This window comes from Medicago sativa, chromosome 6, assembly GCF_051527215.1.
Source record: "Medicago sativa cultivar Bolivia chromosome 6, Bolivia_mono, whole genome shotgun sequence".
In the NCBI taxonomy this organism is placed as follows: domain Eukaryota; kingdom Viridiplantae; phylum Streptophyta; class Magnoliopsida; order Fabales; family Fabaceae; genus Medicago; species Medicago sativa.
In genome coordinates, this window is record NC_140754.1 from 87,967,773 (window position 1) to 87,994,457 (window position 26,685).

At 33.0% G+C, this 26,685-nt stretch overlaps 2 protein-coding genes and 1 long non-coding RNA gene across 5 annotated transcripts; all 3 read right to left on the minus strand.

The window, feature by feature from the left end:
• Window positions 1-2,692: 2,692 nt before the first annotated feature.
• LOC146917881 (uncharacterized) lies at window positions 2,693-4,711 on the minus strand. The gene has a single exon (XM_085716652.1). The coding sequence runs from the start codon at window positions 4,579-4,581 to the stop codon at window positions 2,962-2,964; it is 1,620 nt and encodes a 539-aa protein (XP_085572778.1). The 5' UTR covers window positions 4,582-4,711; the 3' UTR covers window positions 2,693-2,961.
• A 364-nt stretch (window positions 4,712-5,075) lies between these two features.
• Window positions 5,076-14,821, minus strand: LOC146917882 (uncharacterized). Of its 3 annotated transcripts, none has more exons than XR_015013539.1 (6): window positions 11,312-14,821; window positions 10,670-10,769; window positions 9,487-10,564; window positions 7,662-8,944; window positions 5,837-7,119; window positions 5,076-5,294 (listed from the first exon to the last, which is right to left on the minus strand). It is a non-coding gene; the product is annotated as an uncharacterized LOC146917882 (long non-coding RNA). The 3 variants fall into 3 exon arrangements; XR_015013540.1 differs by having other exon boundaries at window positions 5,837-6,914; window positions 7,020-7,119; window positions 9,487-10,769; XR_015013538.1 differs by having other exon boundaries at window positions 9,487-10,769.
• A 7,552-nt stretch (window positions 14,822-22,373) lies between these two features.
• LOC146917883 (uncharacterized) lies at window positions 22,374-25,029 on the minus strand. Its single transcript, XM_085716653.1, has 2 exons — window positions 23,365-25,029; window positions 22,374-22,744 (listed from the first exon to the last, which is right to left on the minus strand). The coding sequence occupies exon 1, from the start codon at window positions 24,998-25,000 to the stop codon at window positions 23,378-23,380; it is 1,623 nt and encodes a 540-aa protein (XP_085572779.1). The 5' UTR covers window positions 25,001-25,029; the 3' UTR covers window positions 22,374-22,744; window positions 23,365-23,377.
• Window positions 25,030-26,685: the final 1,656 nt, after the last annotated feature.

Consider the following 26,685-nt stretch of genomic DNA (forward strand, 5'->3'; position numbering starts at 1 on the left):
TGAATTCACCCTCACATAACATTTCAGATATTTATTTCTAGTAAAACCAATTAAAACATTTTTATGTGTATATTTTTCCCTCGGAAAGGTCTATAAAATGTTTCTCAATTTGAATAAATAATAAATTTTTGAAATACTCATTTTTATATTTCTGGAAGCCTCATATAAAACGTTTTAGGAGTTTTCACAAATTTCAAAAAACACCTTGAAATCCTAACATTTGTAAAAGTAGGGGCCAATAACACTAGTGGAAAACACATCAGCACCCATTTTTCAAATATCATGACTCACAATGTGTAAATAAGTTTTGAAAAATATTGATCGAAAACCAGGCATCGTAGGAATACATAGAAAATATAACACTTTTTACCTCTTCCATAGAAACGAACATGAGGAGGTGGTTTTGCATAATAGTCCCAATAGAAGGAATAATGTGCAATTGTAAACTCTTACGATTACAAGGATCATTAGATTGAAATGGATAAAGAATTTCCCTTTTCATGATACTAGCTTCTGTAAATCAAGCGTGGTTCCCCATAATGCCATAAATTTTGTTTTGTCTCCTTTGAGCATTCATGTTGCTCATAGTCGACACAATTTTTTTGTTGTTGAGATTTTTGGTACTAAAACATATTTTCTTGATATACTATTGAAGAAGAAAAAAGATCACGAGTTTGATGATTGTCGAATTGCTTATCAACTCCTCTAATCCTAGGTTCTGAAATCCTCTTATTCTTGAAAATGTTGCTAAAAGTCTCTTTGTTGAAAGAAATAGAATGAGCCCGCAACTTTGTTAGTTTATAAGCAGTTGAACCTATAGAAAGTTTCCATGTATTACCAACCAAAATGTTCATAATCCGAGTGAGAAATTTACGCAGTCTGAAATGAAAGATATTCGATTTCATGCTCCTAGATTTATAGTAACTCAGAAGAAGAAGGTTGTGAACCGAGTTATGTAATGAAATGATTTCAACTAGCGCTTCCGAGTTATTAAAAAAAAAAATCTCTTTCAAAAAATATATATGAAAGATTTCCCAAATTTTCTCTATTCCCACCCTTCAAAACAATCCCCTCCCCTCAAAACTCTCAAACAAAAGCCTTCATTTGGATGAGGTAATAGAAAATTTTCCCTATATTTGAGACATTCGAAGAGTGTGTTTGGATGAGGAAATATATTGGGTAATGTAATGTTTTGTGGAAATTCAAATTTTTTTAGGTAAATTCCATTGTTTGGATGATTAATTTGGAGAAGTTTTAAATTATTTTGTCCAAGTTAAGTTTAGAGAATTTCAAATGACATCTAAAAGGTAGGAATTTCAAATTTCTTCCTTCTTATTAATTTTTCAAATTTTCCAAGTTGGTCCCCATATCATTCATAATATACAAAACATTGCAAATTAACTCCTATTTTTTTTAAAATACATATCGGACTCTCAAAAATTCCAAATTCACCAAATTCATGAATTGCCTAGATTTTCACTTCAGAGAGAAAATCTAGAAGTGGGAGAAGGAAGAACGTGACATATTGATATTCCACTTGAATAAAAGGCAAGTCATGTGATGAATTTGATCTCCGGTTGGCCAAACCAATTGAGGTGGAACATGATAATACTAATAGGAAACATGAAAGCATATTCAAAATTGAGGCTAGCTATCAAAGAAAGTTCTATGAGTGACACAAGGATCAGAAATGGAAGAGACAGTATATAAGACAGTTTCTTCCACACTATTTCATGAGATTGAAAGAGACCCCACAAACAACTTTTGATATAGTAACATCATCTTTTGTATTTGAGAAGAACCTGAAAGGGGTTCTCAATATATATATATATATATATATACATACATACATATATATGAAAGAAGTAGGAAACTGCATCCAACAATTCTCTGCATTAATCCATTCATTGAAAATTTCACCTGGACTTCTATGTCAGTTGAATGAATAACCAAAAGACTTATCTAAATGGGACATAAAACACATGTAATGATATTTTTTTATTGAAAACATTAATCAATGTCTTGCAATCTCATGACCAAACAATCCTTAACCCTTCTTCAACATACTGATCCCACATGATAAAACAATCAAGTGGAACTTTTTTAATATAAGTAAAAACAATACACCACACAATTTGAGCTCTATTGACTCAAATAGAAATGAAAGTCTGTGATAAGCATAAAATCACTCACATACTTGTAACCATTTACAATGCAATCAAGGATGGAGTTTCTAAATTATAGCCCAAAACACAAATCTGGTCTGAATTCAAAACCATATCATAGATGGAACAGAACAGTAACAAACAAAAAAAAAAACATCAAATTCAAGAGGGTAGGAGGGATTCAGACCCTTCCCATCAACTCCAAACATATCAGCTAAAATACTTCTGATATAACATGAGAGCACCTAGATAAATCTAAGCTTTGCTTGTTATGGCCTCTTCCTTCTTTCTTACCTATTGCTTTTCTCCATATGAAGAGTAGGTAAATTAAGAAAGATAAGGCTTACTTGGTAACTAATGGCTTAATGCTACCTCTTAGTTCTTACCCTCAAGAGGACTAAGTATCAACAGGAGTTTTACCAAAACTATGATGCAACTTCTCTTGCAACCAAACAGAATGATAGACAAGCTGTTAAACAGAATCTGGATTTCAACTATTGGCAAGGCCAAAAATGCAAAGGAAAATCTATTCAAATGCAGAATTGATTACTATTAACAGACTTTGGATGCAAGATGTCAAGAAGAAAAAAAAATAGATCATCTGCTATTGTTGTCACAATATCATTATGAACCTTACAACATCTGACTTATACCAAAAACTAAAGAAGCAGTTAGCCCGCTGCGAAGTCCACCTTTGTTTTTATGGGAGACAATAAAAGCAAATAAAGCTCGGATGGTTGTATTCAGATTCCATACAACAAATTGTAACAAGAAAGCATCTCACCTAGTTATACTTTTACAAAAGACCTCTAGCAATCATTTCACGAAGAAGTTTCACCGCCTCATCATTCATATCGCTCCCGAATAAAGCATGAATAAGAGTTTCGTAGGTGACAGCATTAGGGGTGCATCCATTGTCTTCCATTTTCGACAGTAATGACAATGCTTCATCAAACAAGCCCTCTTTACAAAGCCCATTAACCATCACATTATATATTCTAACATTTAACTCATAGCCCTTAATCAGAAGATCTGTATAAACCTCTCGGGCATCCTTAAGTCTTCCATTTTTACATAGTCCATCAACAAGTATAGTGTAAGTATACATATTGGGCTGAATTCCTTGGTTCTTGATCTTCGTTAATAATGTAATTGCCTCGTCAATCTGATGGTTTTTGCATAAAGCATCCAATAAAGAAGTGTAAGTGATCACATCAGCAGATTGACCTCTATCATGCATCTCGTCTCGAAGATCCCAAACATCAAAGATTCTCCCTGATTTGCAAAGTCCATCAATAAGAGAATTGTATGATATGGTATTTGGAGTCATATTTCTGGAATGCATTTCTTTGAAGAGATTCACAGCTTCATTCACCATTTTATTCTTACACAATCCATTAATCATGATATTGTAGCTAAGAACATCAGGAGTCACTCCCCTTAGAGAAAGAGTGTTGAATAGATGTTTGGCCTTGTCGACTTCTTTAACCAAGAAATAACCATCCATTAAAGAATTATAAGTAACAACATCAGGTTCCACACCTTCTTTTATCATAATAGCTAACACATTTCTAGCTTTTTTCACTTCTCCTTCCTTACATAAACCATCAACCAATGTATTAAAAGTACGAACATCCGGGATGATGTTTTTCAATGTCATTTCATTTAACAAATTAACTGCTTCTTTGAACCGTCCCACAATGCAAAGGCCATATATTAAAGTCGTGTAAGTGACAACATTAGGAAAAATTCTCTTGACAACCATCTCAGAATATAAATTATGGGCATCACTTACAAGCTTATCCTTGCATAGACCGTCAATTATTGTGGTGTACATGACTACATCAGGCTTAATCAACAACCCATCGATCTTTTTAAGAACCTGCAGGGCAGATCTTGTTTCTCCGGATTTACATAACCCGTTGATCAATGTCCCATAACTAACCTCATCAAGATGAAACCCCTTTGCTATAATATCATCATGAAAGTAAAGGGCTTTCTTAACCTCGCCTCTAAGACAAAGACCTTTCATAAGTGTAGTCAATGCTATGGTATCGGGCTCAAAACCCATTTTGAGAATCTTGGCCAAAACAGAAAAAGCAAAATTGAGTTGACCCAGATGGCAAAAACAATTAATCAAGATGCTCAAGTTAACAATATCAGTTTGAATTCCTCGGAGTTCGAGTTGTCGAGAAAGGGAAATAACAGTGTGAAAATGGTTGATTTTAACAAGGGAACCTAAAATCTTTCCGAATTTGAAAATGGGTGGGGTAGGGTTCAAATTGAGCATGTGATTGAATGAAGAAACATAATGATCAACATTAACATTGTGAGATTGAGAATGTAACATACGAGGAAGAATTGAAGAAACAAAGATGCGACCATACCTACTGATTCCCGTTCCAGATGCGACCATGGCTGCTCTGCTCCTTCTCTTGAATGTCACCGAAGTGAGTATAGTTTTGTGAAATTGTACATAGATACATTAATTGTACTATAACATTTTTCAAGAAATGTGAAAAAGACAATGTATGATTGTACTCCATCCGTCCCAAATTGTATGTCATTTTAGAAAAATTCTAAAAATTTGTCTCATACAATATTAATTACATTAATTTGTCATTTTTAGAAAAATTCTAAAAATTCTAAAAATTTTAGAAAAAGACAATCTATTTCCCATACAGGCTCTGTTTGGTAAACCCAAAAAAAGAGCTTTTAGCTCTTAGCTTTTAGCTTATAAGCTCATTTGACAAAAAAAGCTCTGTTTGGTAACACTTTAGCTCTATTTGGTACAACGAGCTTATAGCTTATTTCAGGAGCTTATAAGCTATTTTTCAGAAGCTACTTCAAGTAGCTTTTGAGCTTATAGCTTTTAGCTTCTCATTTTTTCTTCCATATTTACCCTTATTATTGAAACACCCCTACTAGAAAATTACATAGAATATCTAGCATGAGTGTTAAACTCGGCATCGGGTACATTAAAATTACAATAATTAAAAACTCTCTGAACAATACATATAACTTCTCACCTGTTAATTCAGAAAAAGTACCACTGACGTGTACTTTATATGGTCTAGCTACTTCTGCTCCTTCCTCAAGTATCATCCTGTCGTATAACAACTCGTATATCTGAAACTTGTAACTTAATTTTCTCCATCATAACATAATTGAATCAATCCATTCCAAAGCCTATTTCGTGTTAAATTTTGTCTGCTTTCAAATGATCCAAGTCCCACTGCAAAATGACGTACGTACAGAGAGATATAACATAAACATTCCAGCAACAATAGTGCAGACTTTCAATTTCAGTAACTGAACTTCTAACTCAATTTTCTCAGCCATAGCATAGCGAAATTAAAGTTTTCTAAAGCCCACTTCATGTTAAATTCTGTCTATTTTTCCAATGGTACAATTCTCACTCAAAAACAATTCCTTTACACGTACTTACGACAGTTTTTCCGACAGCAGGTCTATAGGAATTTTAGCCAATTATTCATAAAACTCAACCGTAACCAATCTAACAATAGCATTCAATTTCGACAGCAACACCAATTCAAAATACCACAACAACTGTACATTTTAAGGTTATTAAATTACTATCCCCTTAAGCTATCATCAATATCAAATTCATCTCTATATATTACAATTTCAAACCTAGAAAAGGAACTCACCTTGTAAATTGTGAATGAACTACCATTGATGAACATAAGCTCCAATTCTTTAAAATTCTCTATCAATTCTTCTTGTCCTTGCAGCTCCAAACATACATGTCATACCATTCCTCTATACCCCACTTCAATTTCTTGCCAAGAACCAAGCTTTTGCCTCAAAACCACAAACACATAACAAAACTACCAATTTAACAAATTTCCAAGCCAAGAGAACAAAAGAAAGGATGGGTCACGTGGCATAGAGGGAATAATAAGGGGATTCAAAGCTTGCTGAAGGTTCCTAGTGTGTTGAGGAACAAGAATGATCACTTGCATATTGATTTCTAAAAGGATTAAGGTTGGATATTGGTGGTTTTTTTTTTGAGAATGAGGGAGTGAGCCGAGAGGGAGGAAGAGATAGGGGAAAGAGCTTTTCAGCAAAGTGAGAGGAAGTGTGTGGAAGGATAGAGAAAAATGTGGACTTTTCCACTTAAAAAAATCTCAAGACCCAAATTGCCAAAATACCCTCCAAGGGAAAAGACACATTTACCCTCCATTACTTGTTACCATATAATTTCTCAATAACTAATTAACCCTTTAGAAATTATTTCGGTCTTGACATGCTCGACTGATACATCAGTCTATTTATAATTTCGCGGGATATTACAATCTACCCCCCTTAAAGAAATTTCGTCCTCGAAATTTAGCGATTTACTTGCTAATAAGCACAAATAATTTCTCCAACTTTCAACTTTAGATTCCAACACACGTCTGTTACGAACTGATTCTTTCTGACTGACTAATTTAAACTGCACAGGTACCAGCCACCATTGGCGTTGAATACTTCCTTAAGAGAATTCATTATGAACTTCACATCATGCCTTTCCTTCTTCGTACACTTCATTCCTCCAAGGTCCTATTCAGCTCTCAGACATTTGTTCTAACTGTCATATACTAGTCTGAGTTGATCAGGCTCAGCAGACATGACATTTGGAATAAATATCTGGAACCCAAGAACCACACTACATCTTATTGAATTCTAATGACCCAAGGCACGATCTGAATCGACCTGCTCTGATACCAAATTGAAACACCCCTACTAGAAAATTACATAGAATATCTAGCATGAGTGTTAAACTCGGCATCGGGTACATTAAAATTACAATAATTAAAAACTCTCTGAACAATACATATAACTTCTCACCTGTTAATTCAGAAAAAGTACCACTGACGTGTACTTTATATGGTCTAGCTACTTCTGCTCCTTCCTCAAGTATCATCCTGTCGTATAACAACTCGTATATCTGAAACTTGTAACTTAATTTTCTCCATCATAACATAATTGAATCAATCCATTCCAAAGCCTATTTCGTGTTAAATTTTGTCTGCTTTCAAATGATCCAAGTCCCACTGCAAAATGACGTACGTACAGAGAGATATAACATAAACATTCCAGCAACAATAGTGCAGACTTTCAATTTCAGTAACTGAACTTCTAACTCAATTTTCTCAGCCATAGCATAGCGAAATTAAAGTTTTCTAAAGCCCACTTCATGTTAAATTCTGTCTATTTTTCCAATGGTACAATTCTCACTCAAAAACAATTCCTTTACACGTACTTACGACAGTTTTTCCGACAGCAGGTCTATAGGAATTTTAGCCAATTATTCATAAAACTCAACCGTAACCAATCTAACAATAGCATTCAATTTCGACAGCAACACCAATTCAAAATACCACAACAACTGTACATTTTAAGGTTATTAAATTACTATCCCCTTAAGCTATCATCAATATCAAATTCATCTCTATATATTACAATTTCAAACCTAGAAAAGGAACTCACCTTGTAAATTGTGAATGAACTACCATTGATGAACATAAGCTCCAATTCTTTAAAATTCTCTATCAATTCTTCTTGTCCTTGCAGCTCCAAACATACATGTCATACCATTCCTCTATACCCCACTTCAATTTCTTGCCAAGAACCAAGCTTTTGCCTCAAAACCACAAACACATAACAAAACTACCAATTTAACAAATTTCCAAGCCAAGAGAACAAAAGAAAGGATGGGTCACGTGGCATAGAGGGAATAATAAGGGGATTCAAAGCTTGCTGAAGGTTCCTAGTGTGTTGAGGAACAAGAATGATCACTTGCATATTGATTTCTAAAAGGATTAAGGTTGGATATTGGTGGTTTTTTTTTTGAGAATGAGGGAGTGAGCCGAGAGGGAGGAAGAGATAGGGGAAAGAGCTTTTCAGCAAAGTGAGAGGAAGTGTGTGGAAGGATAGAGAAAAATGTGGACTTTTCCACTTAAAAAAATCTCAAGACCCAAATTGCCAAAATACCCTCCAAGGGAAAAGACACATTTACCCTCCATTACTTGTTACCATATAATTTCTCAATAACTAATTAACCCTTTAGAAATTATTTCGGTCTTGACATGCTCGACTGATACATCAGTCTATTTATAATTTCGCGGGATATTACAATCTACCCCCCTTAAAGAAATTTCGTCCTCGAAATTTAGCGATTTACTTGCTAATAAGCACAAATAATTTCTCCAACTTTCAACTTTAGATTCCAACACACGTCTGTTACGAACTGATTCTTTCTGACTGACTAATTTAAACTGCACAGGTACCAGCCACCATTGGCGTTGAATACTTCCTTAAGAGAATTCATTATGAACTTCACATCATGCCTTTCCTTCTTCGTACACTTCATTCCTCCAAGGTCCTATTCAGCTCTCAGACATTTGTTCTAACTGTCATATACTAGTCTGAGTTGATCAGGCTCAGCAGACATGACATTTGGAATAAATATCTGGAACCCAAGAACCACACTACATCTTATTGAATTCTAATGACCCAAGGCACGATCTGAATCGACCTGCTCTGATACCAAATTGAAACACCCCTACTAGAAAATTACATAGAATATCTAGCATGAGTGTTAAACTCGGCATCGGGTACATTAAAATTACAATAATTAAAAACTCTCTGAACAATACATATAACTTCTCACCTGTTAATTCAGAAAAAGTACCACTGACGTGTACTTTATATGGTCTAGCTACTTCTGCTCCTTCCTCAAGTATCATCCTGTCGTATAACAACTCGTATATCTGAAACTTGTAACTTAATTTTCTCCATCATAACATAATTGAATCAATCCATTCCAAAGCCTATTTCGTGTTAAATTTTGTCTGCTTTCAAATGATCCAAGTCCCACTGCAAAATGACGTACGTACAGAGAGATATAACATAAACATTCCAGCAACAATAGTGCAGACTTTCAATTTCAGTAACTGAACTTCTAACTCAATTTTCTCAGCCATAGCATAGCGAAATTAAAGTTTTCTAAAGCCCACTTCATGTTAAATTCTGTCTATTTTTCCAATGGTACAATTCTCACTCAAAAACAATTCCTTTACACGTACTTACGACAGTTTTTCCGACAGCAGGTCTATAGGAATTTTAGCCAATTATTCATAAAACTCAACCGTAACCAATCTAACAATAGCATTCAATTTCGACAGCAACACCAATTCAAAATACCACAACAACTGTACATTTTAAGGTTATTAAATTACTATCCCCTTAAGCTATCATCAATATCAAATTCATCTCTATATATTACAATTTCAAACCTAGAAAAGGAACTCACCTTGTAAATTGTGAATGAACTACCATTGATGAACATAAGCTCCAATTCTTTAAAATTCTCTATCAATTCTTCTTGTCCTTGCAGCTCCAAACATACATGTCATACCATTCCTCTATACCCCACTTCAATTTCTTGCCAAGAACCAAGCTTTTGCCTCAAAACCACAAACACATAACAAAACTACCAATTTAACAAATTTCCAAGCCAAGAGAACAAAAGAAAGGATGGGTCACGTGGCATAGAGGGAATAATAAGGGGATTCAAAGCTTGCTGAAGGTTCCTAGTGTGTTGAGGAACAAGAATGATCACTTGCATATTGATTTCTAAAAGGATTAAGGTTGGATATTGGTGGTTTTTTTTTTGAGAATGAGGGAGTGAGCCGAGAGGGAGGAAGAGATAGGGGAAAGAGCTTTTCAGCAAAGTGAGAGGAAGTGTGTGGAAGGATAGAGAAAAATGTGGACTTTTCCACTTAAAAAAATCTCAAGACCCAAATTGCCAAAATACCCTCCAAGGGAAAAGACACATTTACCCTCCATTACTTGTTACCATATAATTTCTCAATAACTAATTAACCCTTTAGAAATTATTTCGGTCTTGACATGCTCGACTGATACATCAGTCTATTTATAATTTCGCGGGATATTACAATCTACCCCCCTTAAAGAAATTTCGTCCTCGAAATTTAGCGATTTACTTGCTAATAAGCACAAATAATTTCTCCAACTTTCAACTTTAGATTCCAACACACGTCTGTTACGAACTGATTCTTTCTGACTGACTAATTTAAACTGCACAGGTACCAGCCACCATTGGCGTTGAATACTTCCTTAAGAGAATTCATTATGAACTTCACATCATGCCTTTCCTTCTTCGTACACTTCATTCCTCCAAGGTCCTATTCAGCTCTCAGACATTTGTTCTAACTGTCATATACTAGTCTGAGTTGATCAGGCTCAGCAGACATGACATTTGGAATAAATATCTGGAACCCAAGAACCACACTACATCTTATTGAATTCTAATGACCCAAGGCACGATCTGAATCGACCTGCTCTGATACCAAATTGAAACACCCCTACTAGAAAATTACATAGAATATCTAGCATGAGTGTTAAACTCGGCATCGGGTACATTAAAATTACAATAATTAAAAACTCTCTGAACAATACATATAACTTCTCACCTGTTAATTCAGAAAAAGTACCACTGACGTGTACTTTATATGGTCTAGCTACTTCTGCTCCTTCCTCAAGTATCATCCTGTCGTATAACAACTCGTATATCTGAAACTTGTAACTTAATTTTCTCCATCATAACATAATTGAATCAATCCATTCCAAAGCCTATTTCGTGTTAAATTTTGTCTGCTTTCAAATGATCCAAGTCCCACTGCAAAATGACGTACGTACAGAGAGATATAACATAAACATTCCAGCAACAATAGTGCAGACTTTCAATTTCAGTAACTGAACTTCTAACTCAATTTTCTCAGCCATAGCATAGCGAAATTAAAGTTTTCTAAAGCCCACTTCATGTTAAATTCTGTCTATTTTTCCAATGGTACAATTCTCACTCAAAAACAATTCCTTTACACGTACTTACGACAGTTTTTCCGACAGCAGGTCTATAGGAATTTTAGCCAATTATTCATAAAACTCAACCGTAACCAATCTAACAATAGCATTCAATTTCGACAGCAACACCAATTCAAAATACCACAACAACTGTACATTTTAAGGTTATTAAATTACTATCCCCTTAAGCTATCATCAATATCAAATTCATCTCTATATATTACAATTTCAAACCTAGAAAAGGAACTCACCTTGTAAATTGTGAATGAACTACCATTGATGAACATAAGCTCCAATTCTTTAAAATTCTCTATCAATTCTTCTTGTCCTTGCAGCTCCAAACATACATGTCATACCATTCCTCTATACCCCACTTCAATTTCTTGCCAAGAACCAAGCTTTTGCCTCAAAACCACAAACACATAACAAAACTACCAATTTAACAAATTTCCAAGCCAAGAGAACAAAAGAAAGGATGGGTCACGTGGCATAGAGGGAATAATAAGGGGATTCAAAGCTTGCTGAAGGTTCCTAGTGTGTTGAGGAACAAGAATGATCACTTGCATATTGATTTCTAAAAGGATTAAGGTTGGATATTGGTGGTTTTTTTTTTTGAGAATGAGGGAGTGAGCCGAGAGGGAGGAAGAGATAGGGGAAAGAGCTTTTCAGCAAAGTGAGAGGAAGTGTGTGGAAGGATAGAGAAAAATGTGGACTTTTCCACTTAAAAAAATCTCAAGACCCAAATTGCCAAAATACCCTCCAAGGGAAAAGACACATTTACCCTCCATTACTTGTTACCATATAATTTCTCAATAACTAATTAACCCTTTAGAAATTATTTCGGTCTTGACATGCTCGACTGATACATCAGTCTATTTATAATTTCGCGGGATATTACAATTATTCAAAGCAAAAGCTATCAGCTAATTTTACTAAACACTTCAACTAGCTTATCAGCTAAAAGCTATCAGCTAAAAGCTATCAGCTAGCTTATCAGCTAAAAGCTATCAGCTAGCTTATCAACTATCAGCTAATTTTACCAAACAGAGCCACAATATTAATTACATTTCTTAATATGTGTGAAATGTCCAAAACGTCATACAATTTGGGACGGAGGGAGTATTTTTTTTTTTCGGGGTTTGAACTTCGAACATTGCATGTATTATGTATTGTCTTTGGCAATTGAGTTAAACTCACGGAGACAATGTATGATTGTACATACGGATGGAGAGAGTATAAAAATGTAATACCCCGCATGTAAAAAATAAATAAAAAAATTCAGTATCAGTTATTTTATATTTGGAATTTTTAAGAGAATGGCAAAATGGTAATTAAGCATAAGACTTTCCGGACTAAATCATATTATTTCACTGGACTACGGGTAAGGTAATATCCCGCTTAACAACACTGTCATTTGTCATCTATCTGTGTCAGTTATTTTTCCAAATTATCTAAGTTTCTTTGAACCAAGGGCAAAATGGTAACTTCCCTTTAATATCATAAGAGTAGAAAAATCTAAAGAATTCTACACAATTCTATTGACTTCTCTCTCAAAAATCATTAAACATTCACTTCTGCACCTCTCCACTATGCGAGGCTTCAAGCTCGCTCGGTGAACTAACACAATTGAACTCATATTCTGCACAAATTTTGTATCAGACTCCATACTTTAAAATTTTCTCCAGACCTCAATACTGAACCGAAATTAATAAAACTGGTACTAAAACGTCCGTAATTTCGCTACCTAACCATAGCATTAAAAATCACATGATTCCAGATTACAGAGAGAAAGTTATTACTGTTTTAGTGGAGTCCTGTCTCAAAACCCGTAACCAGATTCCAGCAGGATTTTTACAAACTTTAAATGCACTTTCCGAGTTCGTTTGTTGTCCAAATCATACAAAATTTATGTCCAAATCGAAGGGAATTGAATGTTGAATCTAAATCTCTAACAATTATTATCTTTCAGGCTACACAGCAAGATTTTCGACCCATAATTCACAACCAATCCCATAAAATTTTCTAACAATCTATCCATAAAAATTCAGTCATGGTTCAGCCATAATTAATTTCAACCCACCATTACATCATACATTAGAAACAGCACATAATTAATAATAATACCACCATTGTGAAAATTCAACTACTCAAATTGGAGGTCTAAAATCTAATGAACTCACCAATAAACAAAGTCTGAATTCTTTAAAGCTTCCAAAGTCCAAATCCAAGTTACCGCCTTCTACTCTATCTCCTCTTCTTGCTCAAAATACCAATCAAAACTAAACACCATGAATGTCATTCATAAGCTCCTTATACATCAAACAACTCACCACCATAACCACCACAACATATATTGCAATCTTATTGTTCATTCCATCATGGGTACTCTAAAAGCTAGCTTATTTGATGATTTCCATGAGATTGGGGTGAAAAATGAAACTTGGAGAATGAAGATGAAAGGGGGCGGTTGGCTTGAAGAGAGGGAGAAGATGAGTTTTGAAGTTTGATTCTTACTAACAACACCACAAGGAACCTATTTGTTGCTTAACTTTGATGATTTCATGAAAAAATGGAAGTTTGTGATGAAGAGGGTTTGGAGATGGTGATGGCCGATGGAATAGAGAGAAAGAATGGGAGGAAATTGTGAAAAATGATTTTTGAGAGAGAAGTCAATAGAATTGTGTAGAATTCTTTAGATTTTTCTACTCTTATGATATTAAAGGGAAGTTACCATTTTGCCCTTGGTTCAAAGAAACTTAGATAATTTGGAAAAATAACTGACACAGATAGATGACAAATGACAGTGTTGTTAAGCGGGATATTACCTTACCCGTAGTCCAGTGAAATAATATGATTTAGTCCGGAAAGTCTTATGCTTAATTACCATTTTGCCATTCTCTTAAAAATTCCAAATATAAAATAACTGATACTGAATTTTTTTATTTATTTTTTACATGCGGGGTATTACACTCTACCCCCCTTAAAGAAATTTCGTCCTCGAAATTTAGGGATTTACTTGCTAATAAGCTGTTTACACTGATTAATATAGGCTAACATAAGCACGAATAATTTCAACTTTAGATTCCAACATACATCCATTACGAACTGATTCTTTCTAACTGACTAATTTAAACTGCATAGGTACCAGCCACCACGCTTCCGCTGCGCCACTCTGATTTATTTCTTCACACCTTAGATCATATTCCTTATACTGCGTCTTCTGATAAGGTTTCATTCATTCCTAAATTTCTTGCTTTTCTTGTATCAACATACGAAGTAACGTTCAATAATATTAAAGTACTCCGTCTTACCCATAACAATTTATATCCCTTCTTGAAAAAATTCATCTTCATAAATCACCAGACACTTGTGGCGTTGAATACTTCCTTAAAAGAATTCATTATAAACTTCACATCATGCCTTTCCTTCTTCGTACGCTTCATTCCTCCAAGGTCCTATTCAGCTCTCAGACATTTGTTCTAACTGTCATATACTAGTCTGAGTTGATCAGGCTCAGCCAGACATGACATTTGGAATAAATATCTGGAACTCAATAGTCACACTACATCTTATTAAATTTCATTGACCCGAGGCACGATCTGAATCGACCTGCTCTGATACCAACTTTGTCACGACCCAAAAACAATCATCGTGACCGGCGCACGAACTAGATCATTCTAGCCCGGCAAGCCTATTAATCAAACTTGACAACTAAAATAAATAAATAAAAATTCAAATTTGAATTTTCCTTTCAAAAAAAAAAAATATATATTTACTGAAAATTTCGACAGAGTTTCCTCTGTATTTTTAACATTTCCAAGATGTAAATCCCGTTTTAAAAACCTGTTCTATCAGCCAGAATTTCCAAATAACATCTTTATTTTCATACTAATTGTACAACTCAAAATAAAACATTCTAGACATCCAAATAGCTGCAGATACACCAATTGACACTAGAATATACATAAATAAAATAGTCGGTCATCAAGGACAAAACACCCCTACTAGAAATCATCTTTGATACCTAGCATGTGTGTTAAACTTGGCGTCGGATACGTTGAAATTATAAAATAAATAAATATTTTCTGAACAAATCATATAATAAATATAGTCATACTCATAACTTTAATCATAAACATAATACTAATCATAAACATATATCCCCATAACCATAATAATAATCATGTATATATCTCCAATATATCATACTCTCTTATAATTTATACTTTGATTTACTTATCTGGGTATGTCACTGATTCTTTTCTAATATCAACTAGTTTCGGCTAACTAAGCCGGAGTTCCATAACTAAATTTCCTCATTTCCAACTATTAGCAAAATTTAAATGAAATATTTTTTCGTTGCTAATTCATTCTACACATAACTTTCATGTTAATATGCGTATGCTATGTTAGTATTTATGTTGGAGGGTCCTTAGAATTTTTCCTTGGTTCCAGATTTTTTTTTTTTTCTCTTTCAAATATTATTCGAATAATTCTTGACTTAAAATTTTATACCATTAATTATACATTTCATTCGTTACTATGAGCCGTACCTCATAGGCTACATTATCTCTCGTTGTAGCAAACGGATAAAAATTCATTACTATGACCCGTACGTCATAGGCTACATTATCTCTCGTTGTAGCAAACGGATAAAAAGTTCTTTACTATGACCCGTACGTCATAGGCTACATTATCTCTCGTTGTAGCAAACGGATAAAAAGTTCATTACTATGACCCGTACGTCATAGGCTACATTATCTCTCGTTGTAGCAAACGGAGTTTTTTCTCAATATTCTCATTTCTTTCTTTCTTTCTTTCTTTCTTTCTTTCTTTCTTTTTCTATGAGCATGTTACTCATAAGTTGCATTTCAAATTTTCTTTCAAATCTTCACTATAATAACATCAATTGTCTTGATATAATTTCCCTCCAACATTTATACTAGCATAAACATACTTATTAACATAAAAGAGATTTTATGATACACTAATAAGGATACCTAATTCAAAAATAATCATTCTACTATCTCACCCAACTCAACAACTTTACAACACTAACATGTTCAAGTACAATACATAAATGGTATAACCTAAATCAATCCATCAATTAACATTATCATTTTGCTATAATCCTACTTTCTATCACTAACACAAAAGTCTTAATTTCACAATCATCATTGTCCAAAACATGCAATTGAAAGGCAAGACATGGAAACTCAATATAATCATGTTAATTCACACTAAAGCATATACATTCTCTTTAATTAAAAATCATCCAAGCAACATGAAATTCATAGGATTAAATTATATCAAACACCTAGAGTGCATGTGAAACCTACTAAGAGAGTGTAATACCCCGCATGTAAAAAATAAATAAAAAAATTCAGTATCAGTTATTTTATATTTGGAATTTTTAAGAGAATGGCAAAATGGTAATTAAGCATTTTGCCATTCTCTTAAAAATTCCAAATATAAAATAACTGATACTGAATTTTTTTATTTATTTTTTACATGCGGGGTATTACACTCTCTTAGTAGGTTTCACATGCACTCTAGGTGTTTGATATAATTTAATCCTATGAATTTCATGTTGCTTGGATGATTTTTAATTAAAGAGAATGTATATGCTTTAGTGTGAATTAACATGATTATATTGAGTTTCCATGTCTTGCCTTTCAATTGCATGTTTTGGACAATGATGATTGTGAAATTAAGACTTTTGTGTTAGTGATAGAAAGTAGGATTATAGCAAAATGATAATGTTAATTGATGGATTGATTTAGGTTATACCATTTATGTATTGTACTTGAACATGTTAGTGTTGTAAAGTTGTTGAGTTGGGTGAGATAGTAGAATGATTATTTTTGAATTAGGTATCCTTATTAGTGTATCATAAAATCTCTTTTATGTTAATAAGTATGTTTATGCTAGTATAAATGTTGGAGGGAAATTATATCAAGACAATTGATGTTATTATAGTGAAGATTTGAAAGAAAATTTGAAATGCAACTTATGAGTAACATGCTCATAGAAAAAGAAAGAAAGAAAGAAAGAAAGAAAGAAAGAAATGAGAATATTGAGAAAAAACTCCGTTTGCTACAACGAGAGATAATGTAGCCTATGACGTACGGGTCATAGTAATGAACTTTTTATCCGTTTGCTACAACGAGAGATAATGTAGCCTATGACGTACGGGTCATAGTAAAGAACTTTTTATCCGTTTGCTACAACGAGAGATAATGTAGCCTATGACGTACGGGTCATAGTAATGAATTTTTATCCGTTTGCTACAACGAGAGATAATGTAGCCTATGAGGTACGGCTCATAGTAACGAATGAAATGTATAATTAATGGTATAAAATTTTAAGTCAAGAATTATTCGAATAATATTTGAAAGAGAAAAAAAAAAAATCTGGAACCAAGGAAAAATTCTAAGGACCCTCCAACATAAATACTAACATAGCATACGCATATTAACATGAAAGTTATGTGTAGAATGAATTAGCAACGAAAAAATATTTCATTTAAATTTTGCTAATAGTTGGAAATGAGGAAATTTAGTTATGGAACTCCGGCTTAGTTAGCCGAAACTAGTTGATATTAGAAAAGAATCAGTGACATACCCAGATAAGTAAATCAAAGTATAAATTATAAGAGAGTATGATATATTGGAGATATATACATGATTATTATTATGGTTATGGGGATATATGTTTATGATTAGTATTATGTTTATGATTAAAGTTATGAGTATGACTATATTTATTATATGATTTGTTCAGAAAATATTTATTTATTTTATAATTTCAACGTATCCGACGCCAAGTTAAACACACATGCTAGGTATCAAAGATGATTTCTAGTAGGGGTGTTTTGTCCTTGATGACCGACTATTTTATTTATGTATATTCTAGTGTCAATTGGTGTATCTGCAGCTATTTGGATGTCTAGAATGTTTTATTTTGAGTTGTACAATTAGTATGAAAATAAAGATGTTATTTGGAAATTCTGGCTGATAGAACAGGTTTTTAAAACGGGATTTACATCTTGGAAATGTTAAAAATACAGAGGAAACTCTGTCGAAATTTTCAGTAAATATATATTTTTTTTTTTTTGAAAGGAAAATTCAAATTTGAATTTTTATTTATTTATTTTAGTTGTCAAGTTTGATTAATAGGCTTGCCGGGCTAGAATGATCTAGTTCGTGCGCCGGTCACGATGATTGTTTTTGGGTCGTGACAAAAAAAAAGTTAAAAAGTGCATGTTGTGTCAGAATTGTAGTCGGGGCAACATTACTTTCTGAAGTAACGGTTATTACAAGTTGGCGGACTCCGCTCAATTAACTTGAGAAAAAGTGGAAATTGGGTTACGACAGACTGAAGAACTAGGTTGAAAAACCACCGTCAGAGCTGCTCTTAATATTTCAATCTAGTCTTAATTTTTGTCAAAAAAAAAAAAATCAATTAGGTCCCTTGTCACACAAGGACCTAATTGAGAAACGTTTGTCATAAACAAGAACTAGTTTAAAATATTAACAGAGTCAAATATTGGTTTGCGAATGACTTACAAAAGCATGGACTATTTTGATTGTTTACTTGAAAAACGAGTAAAACAACAAATTGGTCATAGTCTTTTTTTTTTTTGGTACAAAATTGGTCATAGTCTTTACAAATCACTCTAAAATTGATTGACTCTATTAATATTTTAAACTAGTCCCAGAAGCTTTTTAATTAGGTCATTTGTCATGTGACAAAAACATAAACATAGAGATATAATTGAAAAACGTTTGACAAATGAATCAACCAATTTCAGATGTTAATAAAGTCAATTAATGATTTAAAAGTAACTTACAAGACAAGACCAATTTAATAATTTTCTCATAGAACAACATACAACTTGACGTGGGGAGTCCACTAGTTAATGGATTTTTTTTTGTTCAAGAACCAAATTTAATGGATCTTTTAATTTATTTTTTTAAGGACTTGTAAAAGTTGTCAAAAAGTGGTTGTCAAAATATCATTTCTCTTTAATCTATCTAGTCACTTGATCATTTTAAGTTGTTTGAGTGATGTTAATGATTTGTAGTCTAACTTGTAAATTCTTTCGAGTTTACGTTTTTATGCGTGAATTTAGTGTTAACTCGATAGTAAATTTGTTTTTTGTAAAATTGAAGCTTACTCCGAGTTTGAGTGGTTTAACCGCACCAAAATGGGTGAAATCGGACAAACACGTCTAATTTTAAGCGAGTTTGTGATTGTACTTTTCAAAAAATGTTTTGAAATATATATTTAAAATGTCTGTAATAGATTGTGCCTACCTAATGGAATTATAGATCTAAATTTTTATTTATAATAGTGATTAAAGTAAGTAATGAATAATCAATAGAATGAAATAAGCACGCATTCACTTCATTTTTTAATTTTAATGCATACTCCCCCGTCCCAAATTGTATGACGTTTTGACTATTTCACACATATTAAGAAATATAATTAATATTGTATGGAAAAGAGATATTATGAATTATTTTACAAAATTGTCCTTAATAATTAATATGAGAAAGATAAATGAAAGAATTGAAAGAAGAGAGAGTAATAAATAGTTAAGGTTATAATAGAAAAAGTAACATTAATGTTGCATTGGTATTGTAAAGCGACATATAATTTGGGACAATTTTTTTCTCTAAAGCAACATACAATTTGGGACGGAAGGAGATAAGTGTGAGCGTATTATACAAATGTTAAGGTTTACTCCAACTCATATAATTTGAGTATGAGTTGCACGCATTTTCTCTCCATTTTGTATAATAAATGGAGTATGCAATTTGGAGAGAGATAGACACATAAAATAGATAGTGGATCCCACTATTAAGTGGGTCCCACCATCATTAATTACTTTTTAGTTTTTCGAGATTTTTTTGTGTCTATATCTCTCAAAATGGATGAAATGGAGAGAATACCAAATGGAGATGATCAACTCTTTTTTAACCTAAGCGATGTTTTGATTATTATTTTTGTATGATTTTCGGTTTAAATAAGTGGAAAAATGGGTTAAGGTTTGTGAAATCAAGGAGATGAAATGGGTCAAAGAATCGTGAAGATAAGGGATGTTTTGTTTTTTCATAGTTGGATTCGAGGTGTCTAATTCGATATGTGGATTATGTTGTTTGAAAGGAATGACGACTTTCGGTTTTATGTCAAAGAGAAATGATATTCTAACAACCATTTTGTGACAACCTATGTGACAATTTTATGACAACTTTATCTCTCATACTCACATTATCTTTTTACTTTCTCTCTCTATTGCTTTGGTTTCCGTGTCACTATCTACTTTTCCTTTGAAAATTGGTGGTTGTCACAAAAGTTGTTGATTTTTGGTTGTTAGAATATCATTGCTCTAGGTCAAAATCACTCCTAACATGAGCAATATATCTCGAAGTTGTTGTGTCGGTGTTTTTGATTTAGTCACCGTTCATAACTAATGTCAAAGGTTAAAGTGACTTACAAATTAAATAATTGAAGATTAAATTGTGTTTTTTATCAGTCGAAGACCAATAACGAGTTACATATTTAAAGACCAAAATGATACTTTACCCTATATCTATGATACTGATTTAGGATTCATTGTCTAAAATATGAAAGGGTGTGAAAAACAATTGGTACACGTCAGTATGATAAACATAGGTCATACCGAAATGTCACAGACTCACAGTGGTTATGACCTTTAAGAAACTATTTTCTGTAATTAGCATGAGAAAGGTTATAGATGTAGAACTTTAGTTGGATTTAAAGTGTGTTTTCTGCACTATTATGCAGAAAACTTAGATATTACAAATCTGAGATAAAGTGGCACTAAGCATTCAAGTACCTAAACATCAGTTTAAGGAATCAAATGAAACAAGTTTATTGTCGGTAAAGGTACAACACTTTAAATTATTATCAAGTTGTTTCTTATCAATACTTCATAGCTTAAACGTGTTAACGGATGTCGATGATTACATTATAATTTGAATTGACTTCTATCTCATTTGAATGAACAACGACAACCTAAAAAACTCATCTTTTTTTATTTGAATCGACTAAAATTTTATAGAATAAACCCCACTCCGATCACAAGAAGTAACCGGATGAAAGCTACAAGAAACAATACAAACACTGCACAGCAGAGTAAACGAGATATAACAGAAAAACACAAATGATACAAAAGCCAAGCCAGAAACACATTATCTAATCCCCTATATCTAATCCGTTATGCCCCCATTATTTCTCTGTATGCTAAACCGATCATCATCCAAGACAAAAACACCAACAACTAAGACAGCAAATAAACTCTGCCGAAGCGTGCAGCATAGACCGTTCGCAGCAAAAACGGAAAAACAATTCAATCCAAATCTGACAGAAAAACCATCATCTTTTAACAGACAAAGCGCCAAGAAGGTTTCAGCAGAACACTTCATCTTATCATACAATTACCTGACCCCGATGACCGCTCATAAAACAAACAAAGCTACCTAAAAAGTCTACTTGACCCCCAAAGCCACGACAAAGCTTTGATATCATCAACCACTTGCCTCGTATATATTGCTCCATTGGAGAAAATGTTATTTCATGACTTATATATGACCCAAAGAGTAGTGTGTCAAATTAACCTAAACCACTTCCGAAATTTCTTATCTGCAGCTTCTCCATTTAAACATTCGAACAAATTTGGAGGTATCACAATAACGACACCAATCCATCGAAACACTTCTTTCCAAACTTTTGAGGCAAAATCACAATACAAAAATAGGTGAAGAGCTGTTTCCTCCACGAGACCACAATGAACACAATCCCTCGACATGTTTAACTTATTGATAACAACAACTTATAAAAACATACCAGCCTCACAAATCATGTTTTGTAAAAAAAACATTGAGCACATATCATAAATGAAACGGAACATAAACAAACAAAAAAAAATCATCAAATTTCAATCTCACAACTCATGTTTTATAAAACAATTTGAGCACGACTTCAAGATTTAACCTAAAGTAGGAGTCCCTCCACATATTTAACTTATTGAAAACAACAACTTATAATAAAAATTAAACCTCACTTAGTAAATATCATATAAATTAACCATATAATTAACTCAATTTCTTATCATATGTAAGTGTCCAATTTTTAGTCTACTGTATGATATTTCAACAGGACAGGATGAGCACATGTACAGGTTTGACTAACTAAGTGACTCACTAATACAATTTCACTTCACTGACCACTTAATTCAGAAGCTAAACCAATCATATAACTGTCGAATGAATTCCTCAGCTGATTTTGTAATAAAACAGAACAATGCACAAAAACTGTTAAATAGAACTTAAGCAAATTAACTTTATAAGAAAAAATTCATACAAATTACAACATTTGGGCCTCTACAAACAAACTTGATTTAGACACCCAACTATTGAAACAATTTATTCGATATTATAAACTAAGCAGCGCCTAAGCACAAAGGGTGAGGCCAACAATTATGGAGGACTACGATGAGCATCATTAGTTTTATATGCAAGAGGTAGGAGGACAATCATATTGAAGCTATAACTAATAATCCTAAAAATTAATCAAAACTTCACAAGTGGAAAAGTCCGGACTCGAGAGTCAGAGAACAAAATTGTTGTGATCTCAAGACATCATAATAGAAAATTCTGCAATAAAAAAGAGAAGTCATGAAGATGTGATGATGTTCACCGCTGAATTAAGCAAATGAAGAAAAGAACAGCCCATAGTAACTACTATTCTTTCAATAACAATATGAACCTAACAACATCTAACATAATTAAAAACTAAATTTAAGTAGTCCACCTTCACTCTTATCTGTAACAGTCAAAGACAATAAAGATAGGATGGTAGTCATAAAAATTTAAATACGGTAGTTTGTAACTAGAAAGCATCTCACTTTGTTTTACTCTTATAATATTTCTTTGAAGAGATTTACATCCACCATTTCTTTGACAATTATTCAATAATATTTTTGTTATGATTTATTTTTTGCCAGAACAATAACACTCTGAGTTACTGAACATTAAAAGACTAATAGAATTCAAAGAGAACTGAGTATAAAGTATAAACATATCATCCACTAAGTTAAAATATAAAGTTAAACATGAATATTAACCTTACAACACATGGCTTTTACCAAAAACTAAAGCTGTAGTTAACTTGCTGCAGAGTCCAATTTCCTTTTTAAGTAGCAGTAAAAGCAAATAAATATTGGATGCTTGTTTTAAAATTCACAATAACAAACTGTAACTAGAAAGCACCTCACCTAGTTTTACTCTTTAGAGTAGACCTCTTGCAATCATTTCACGAAGAAGTTTCACCGCCTTATCATTTCTGTCGCTTTCAAACAAAGCACAAATAAGAGTTTCGTAAGTTACTGCATCAGGAGTGCAACTGTTGTCTTCCATTTTTGAGAGTAAGGACAATGCTTCATCAAAAAAACCCTCTTTACAGAGCCCATTAATCATCACAGTATACAATCTAGTATTTAAAGGGTAGCCCTTAAATAGAAGATCTTGATAAACCCTTTGTGCATCCTTAAGTCTTCCATTTTTGCATAGTCCATCAACAAGTATAGTGTATGTACACATATCTGGCTGAATTCCTTCGTCTTTCATCTTTGTTAACAACGCAATTGCATTGTCAACCTGATGGATTTTGCACAAAGCATCCAATAAAGAATTGTAAGTGATCACATTAGCAGGTTGGCCTCTATTATGCATCTCATCTATAAAATCCCAAACATCAGAGACTCTTCCAGATTTGCAAAGTCCATCAATAAGAGAATTGTATGATATTGTATCGGGAGTCATATTTCTGGAATGCATTTCTTTGAAGAGATTCACAGCTTCATTCACCATTTTATTCTTAAATAATCCGTTAATCATGACAGTGTAGCTACGAACATTAGGAGTCACTCCCCTTAGAGAAAGAGTGTTGAATACATGTTTGGCCTTGTTGACTTCTTTAACCAAGAAATACCCATCCATTAAAGAATTATAAGTAACAACATCAGGTTCCACGCCTTGTTTTATCATAACAGGTAACACACTTGTAGCTTTTTTCACCTCTCCTTCCTTACATAAACCATCGACCAATGTATTAAAAGTAAGAACATCTGGAGCTATGTTTTTCAACGACATTTCATTTAACAAATCAATTGCTTCTTTCATTTGACCCAAAATGGAAAAACCATATATTAGAGTATTGTAAGTGACGATGTCAGGATAAATTTTCTTTACAATCATTTCAGAATATAAATCACACCCATGACTAACAAGCTTATCTTTACAGAGACTGTCAATTAGTGTATTGTACATTACCAAATTTGGTTTCACCAACAACCCTTCAATCTTTCTAAGCAACTGTAGGGCAGCTTTTGTTTCTCCGGATTTACATAACCCGTTAATTAATGTCCCATAACTGACCTGATCCAGATGAAATCCATTTGCTATAACATTATCATGAAAGTGTAATGCTTTCCTAATATGACCATTAAGACAAAGACCTTTGATAATTGTATTGAATGTTACAGTATCAGGTTGAAAACCTATCTTCAGAATATTGGCCATTGCAGAAAATGCAAAATTGAGTTGATTTAGATGGGAGAAAGAATTAATCAAGATGTTGAAAGTAACAATGTCAGGTTGAATACCTTTGAGTTGCATTTGTTGAGAAAATGAAATAGCGGTGTTGAAATGATTCATCTTAACAAGGGAAGATAGAATTTTACCGAATTCGAAGATGGGTGGTGTAGGGTTGATGTTGAGGATACGATTGAATGATGAAACGGCGTCGTCGACATTGGGAATGAATGAAGGAAGAGGTTGAATGTGTAATCGACGATGAAGAAGAAACGAATTGGGAGTTGCGTACCTTAACAATGATGATAAATTTGTCATAGTGAGTTTGGTTGCAACGATTGTAAATGAGTTTTGGATTTGGACGTAGTTTTATAATGGAGTAGTCACTTAGTCCTGAAATGCACAGAGAATTTGCAAAATAATCTTTGAATAACGGAGTATGTATTTATGAACTAAATTGATTAACAAAATCTATATTCAGTAACTATTTTACAATTTATCTTCAGAGACTAAGGTGATTAATCTCCCAAAAGAATGGTGAATTAAGATAACCGAACCCCAGTGTCACTTTACAATGCTCTTGGAAGTAAGTGGTTAAATATAGGGAATAATTAACAACTTAAAGGATTTATTAAAAACTTAAAAAACTTAAGGACTAATCCAATATTTCTGTTAAACTTAAAGGACCAAAAAAGACATTTTGCTAATTATATTATCTCCATGAAGCAATTTTTGTCACATTTCAAATGTAATAAACCTCTTTAAGAAACTCACTCTTACTTTGATTTTCTTTTTTGTTGGGGATTTTGGATTTGATCTCTTCAAATTGATGTTGATCATTTTGTGTGAAATTATCGGTTTGTACAAGTATATAACTGACTAATAATAATATCAGTTATTGAACAATCGAAGAATGTTGAATTATAAATATGAAAAGCAATTGGAATTTGAAACAATTGTAAAAATGTGGATGTGAATGAATTGATTTTAGTCTTGGATCATGTTTTCACTTAAAATTCATACTAGTCATCAAATCGATCAATGTATTAGGTCCTTGATCAAACAATTAGGTTATCAATTAAACCACATGATTTAACTGAATGACTTCTCCGTATAACTCAACTTCTATAAAATAAAATAAAATAAAATGTATAGATATTAAATTGGATTGAACTAGATAACTGAGTCTAAATTTTTATAAAAAAAAAAAAAAAAAAACTCAAAGACATACACTAATATCAGAAAACTCATTGCATAAGAAAATATATCTATATTCAAGTAAAATAGTGAAATATATTTTAATTTAATAAAGAATATTTATTTACAAAATTAACTATTTGTATGATATAAATATTATATCAGGATATTTTAACATTTACATTATGTGTTTTATTATATTACACACATAAAGTTGTTTTAAATTGAACTTCATCCAATGAATAAAGTTATTATATTACACACATAAAGTTGTCTTAAATTGAACTTCATCCAATTAATAAAGTTATTCGGTAAAAGTTGGGTGCAAGTGGCTTATGAAGTGGAACGCAGGCGAAGATGAGGTTGGATTGCGGAAGTGGATTTGGCGTTTAGCTGTTCCTGAAAAGATAAAAAATTTATATTGGACGGTTTTCCACGATGATGTTCCTACGAGGTCGTTGCTGCACAACAGAAGCATGCAAGACACTACACTGTTTTCGGGATTGTCCGTTTGTTAAGCATCTTTGGCTTGCTCTCAGATTTGACAATATTAACTTCTATTTGGGGAATTCTATGGTCACGTGACTCAGACAATGCGCATTTAGCGCAAATAATCATTATACTGTGCTGCTCTTTGATGGATTTGGTGTGCACGAAATTCACTTTGTATGGAGAATGAGGTAGTTTCTATTTTCTCCTTGAAGGTAAAAATTTACAATTTGGCAGCCCTTCTTCGTAGTGATTTTTCTCCGGCATTATCTTGAATAAGAGGTCGTTTTGTGACTTGGCATCCAGAGGAGAGTACG

Bases quoted from the DNA above. Each gene is read 5' to 3' on its own strand.
- LOC146917883 (XM_085716653.1), bottom strand. From the start codon at position 25,000: ATGACAAATTTATCATCATTGTTAAGGTACGCAACTCCCAATTCGTTT.
- LOC146917881 (XM_085716652.1), bottom strand. From the start codon at position 4,581: ATGGTCGCATCTGGAACGGGAATCAGTAGGTATGGTCGCATCTTTGTT.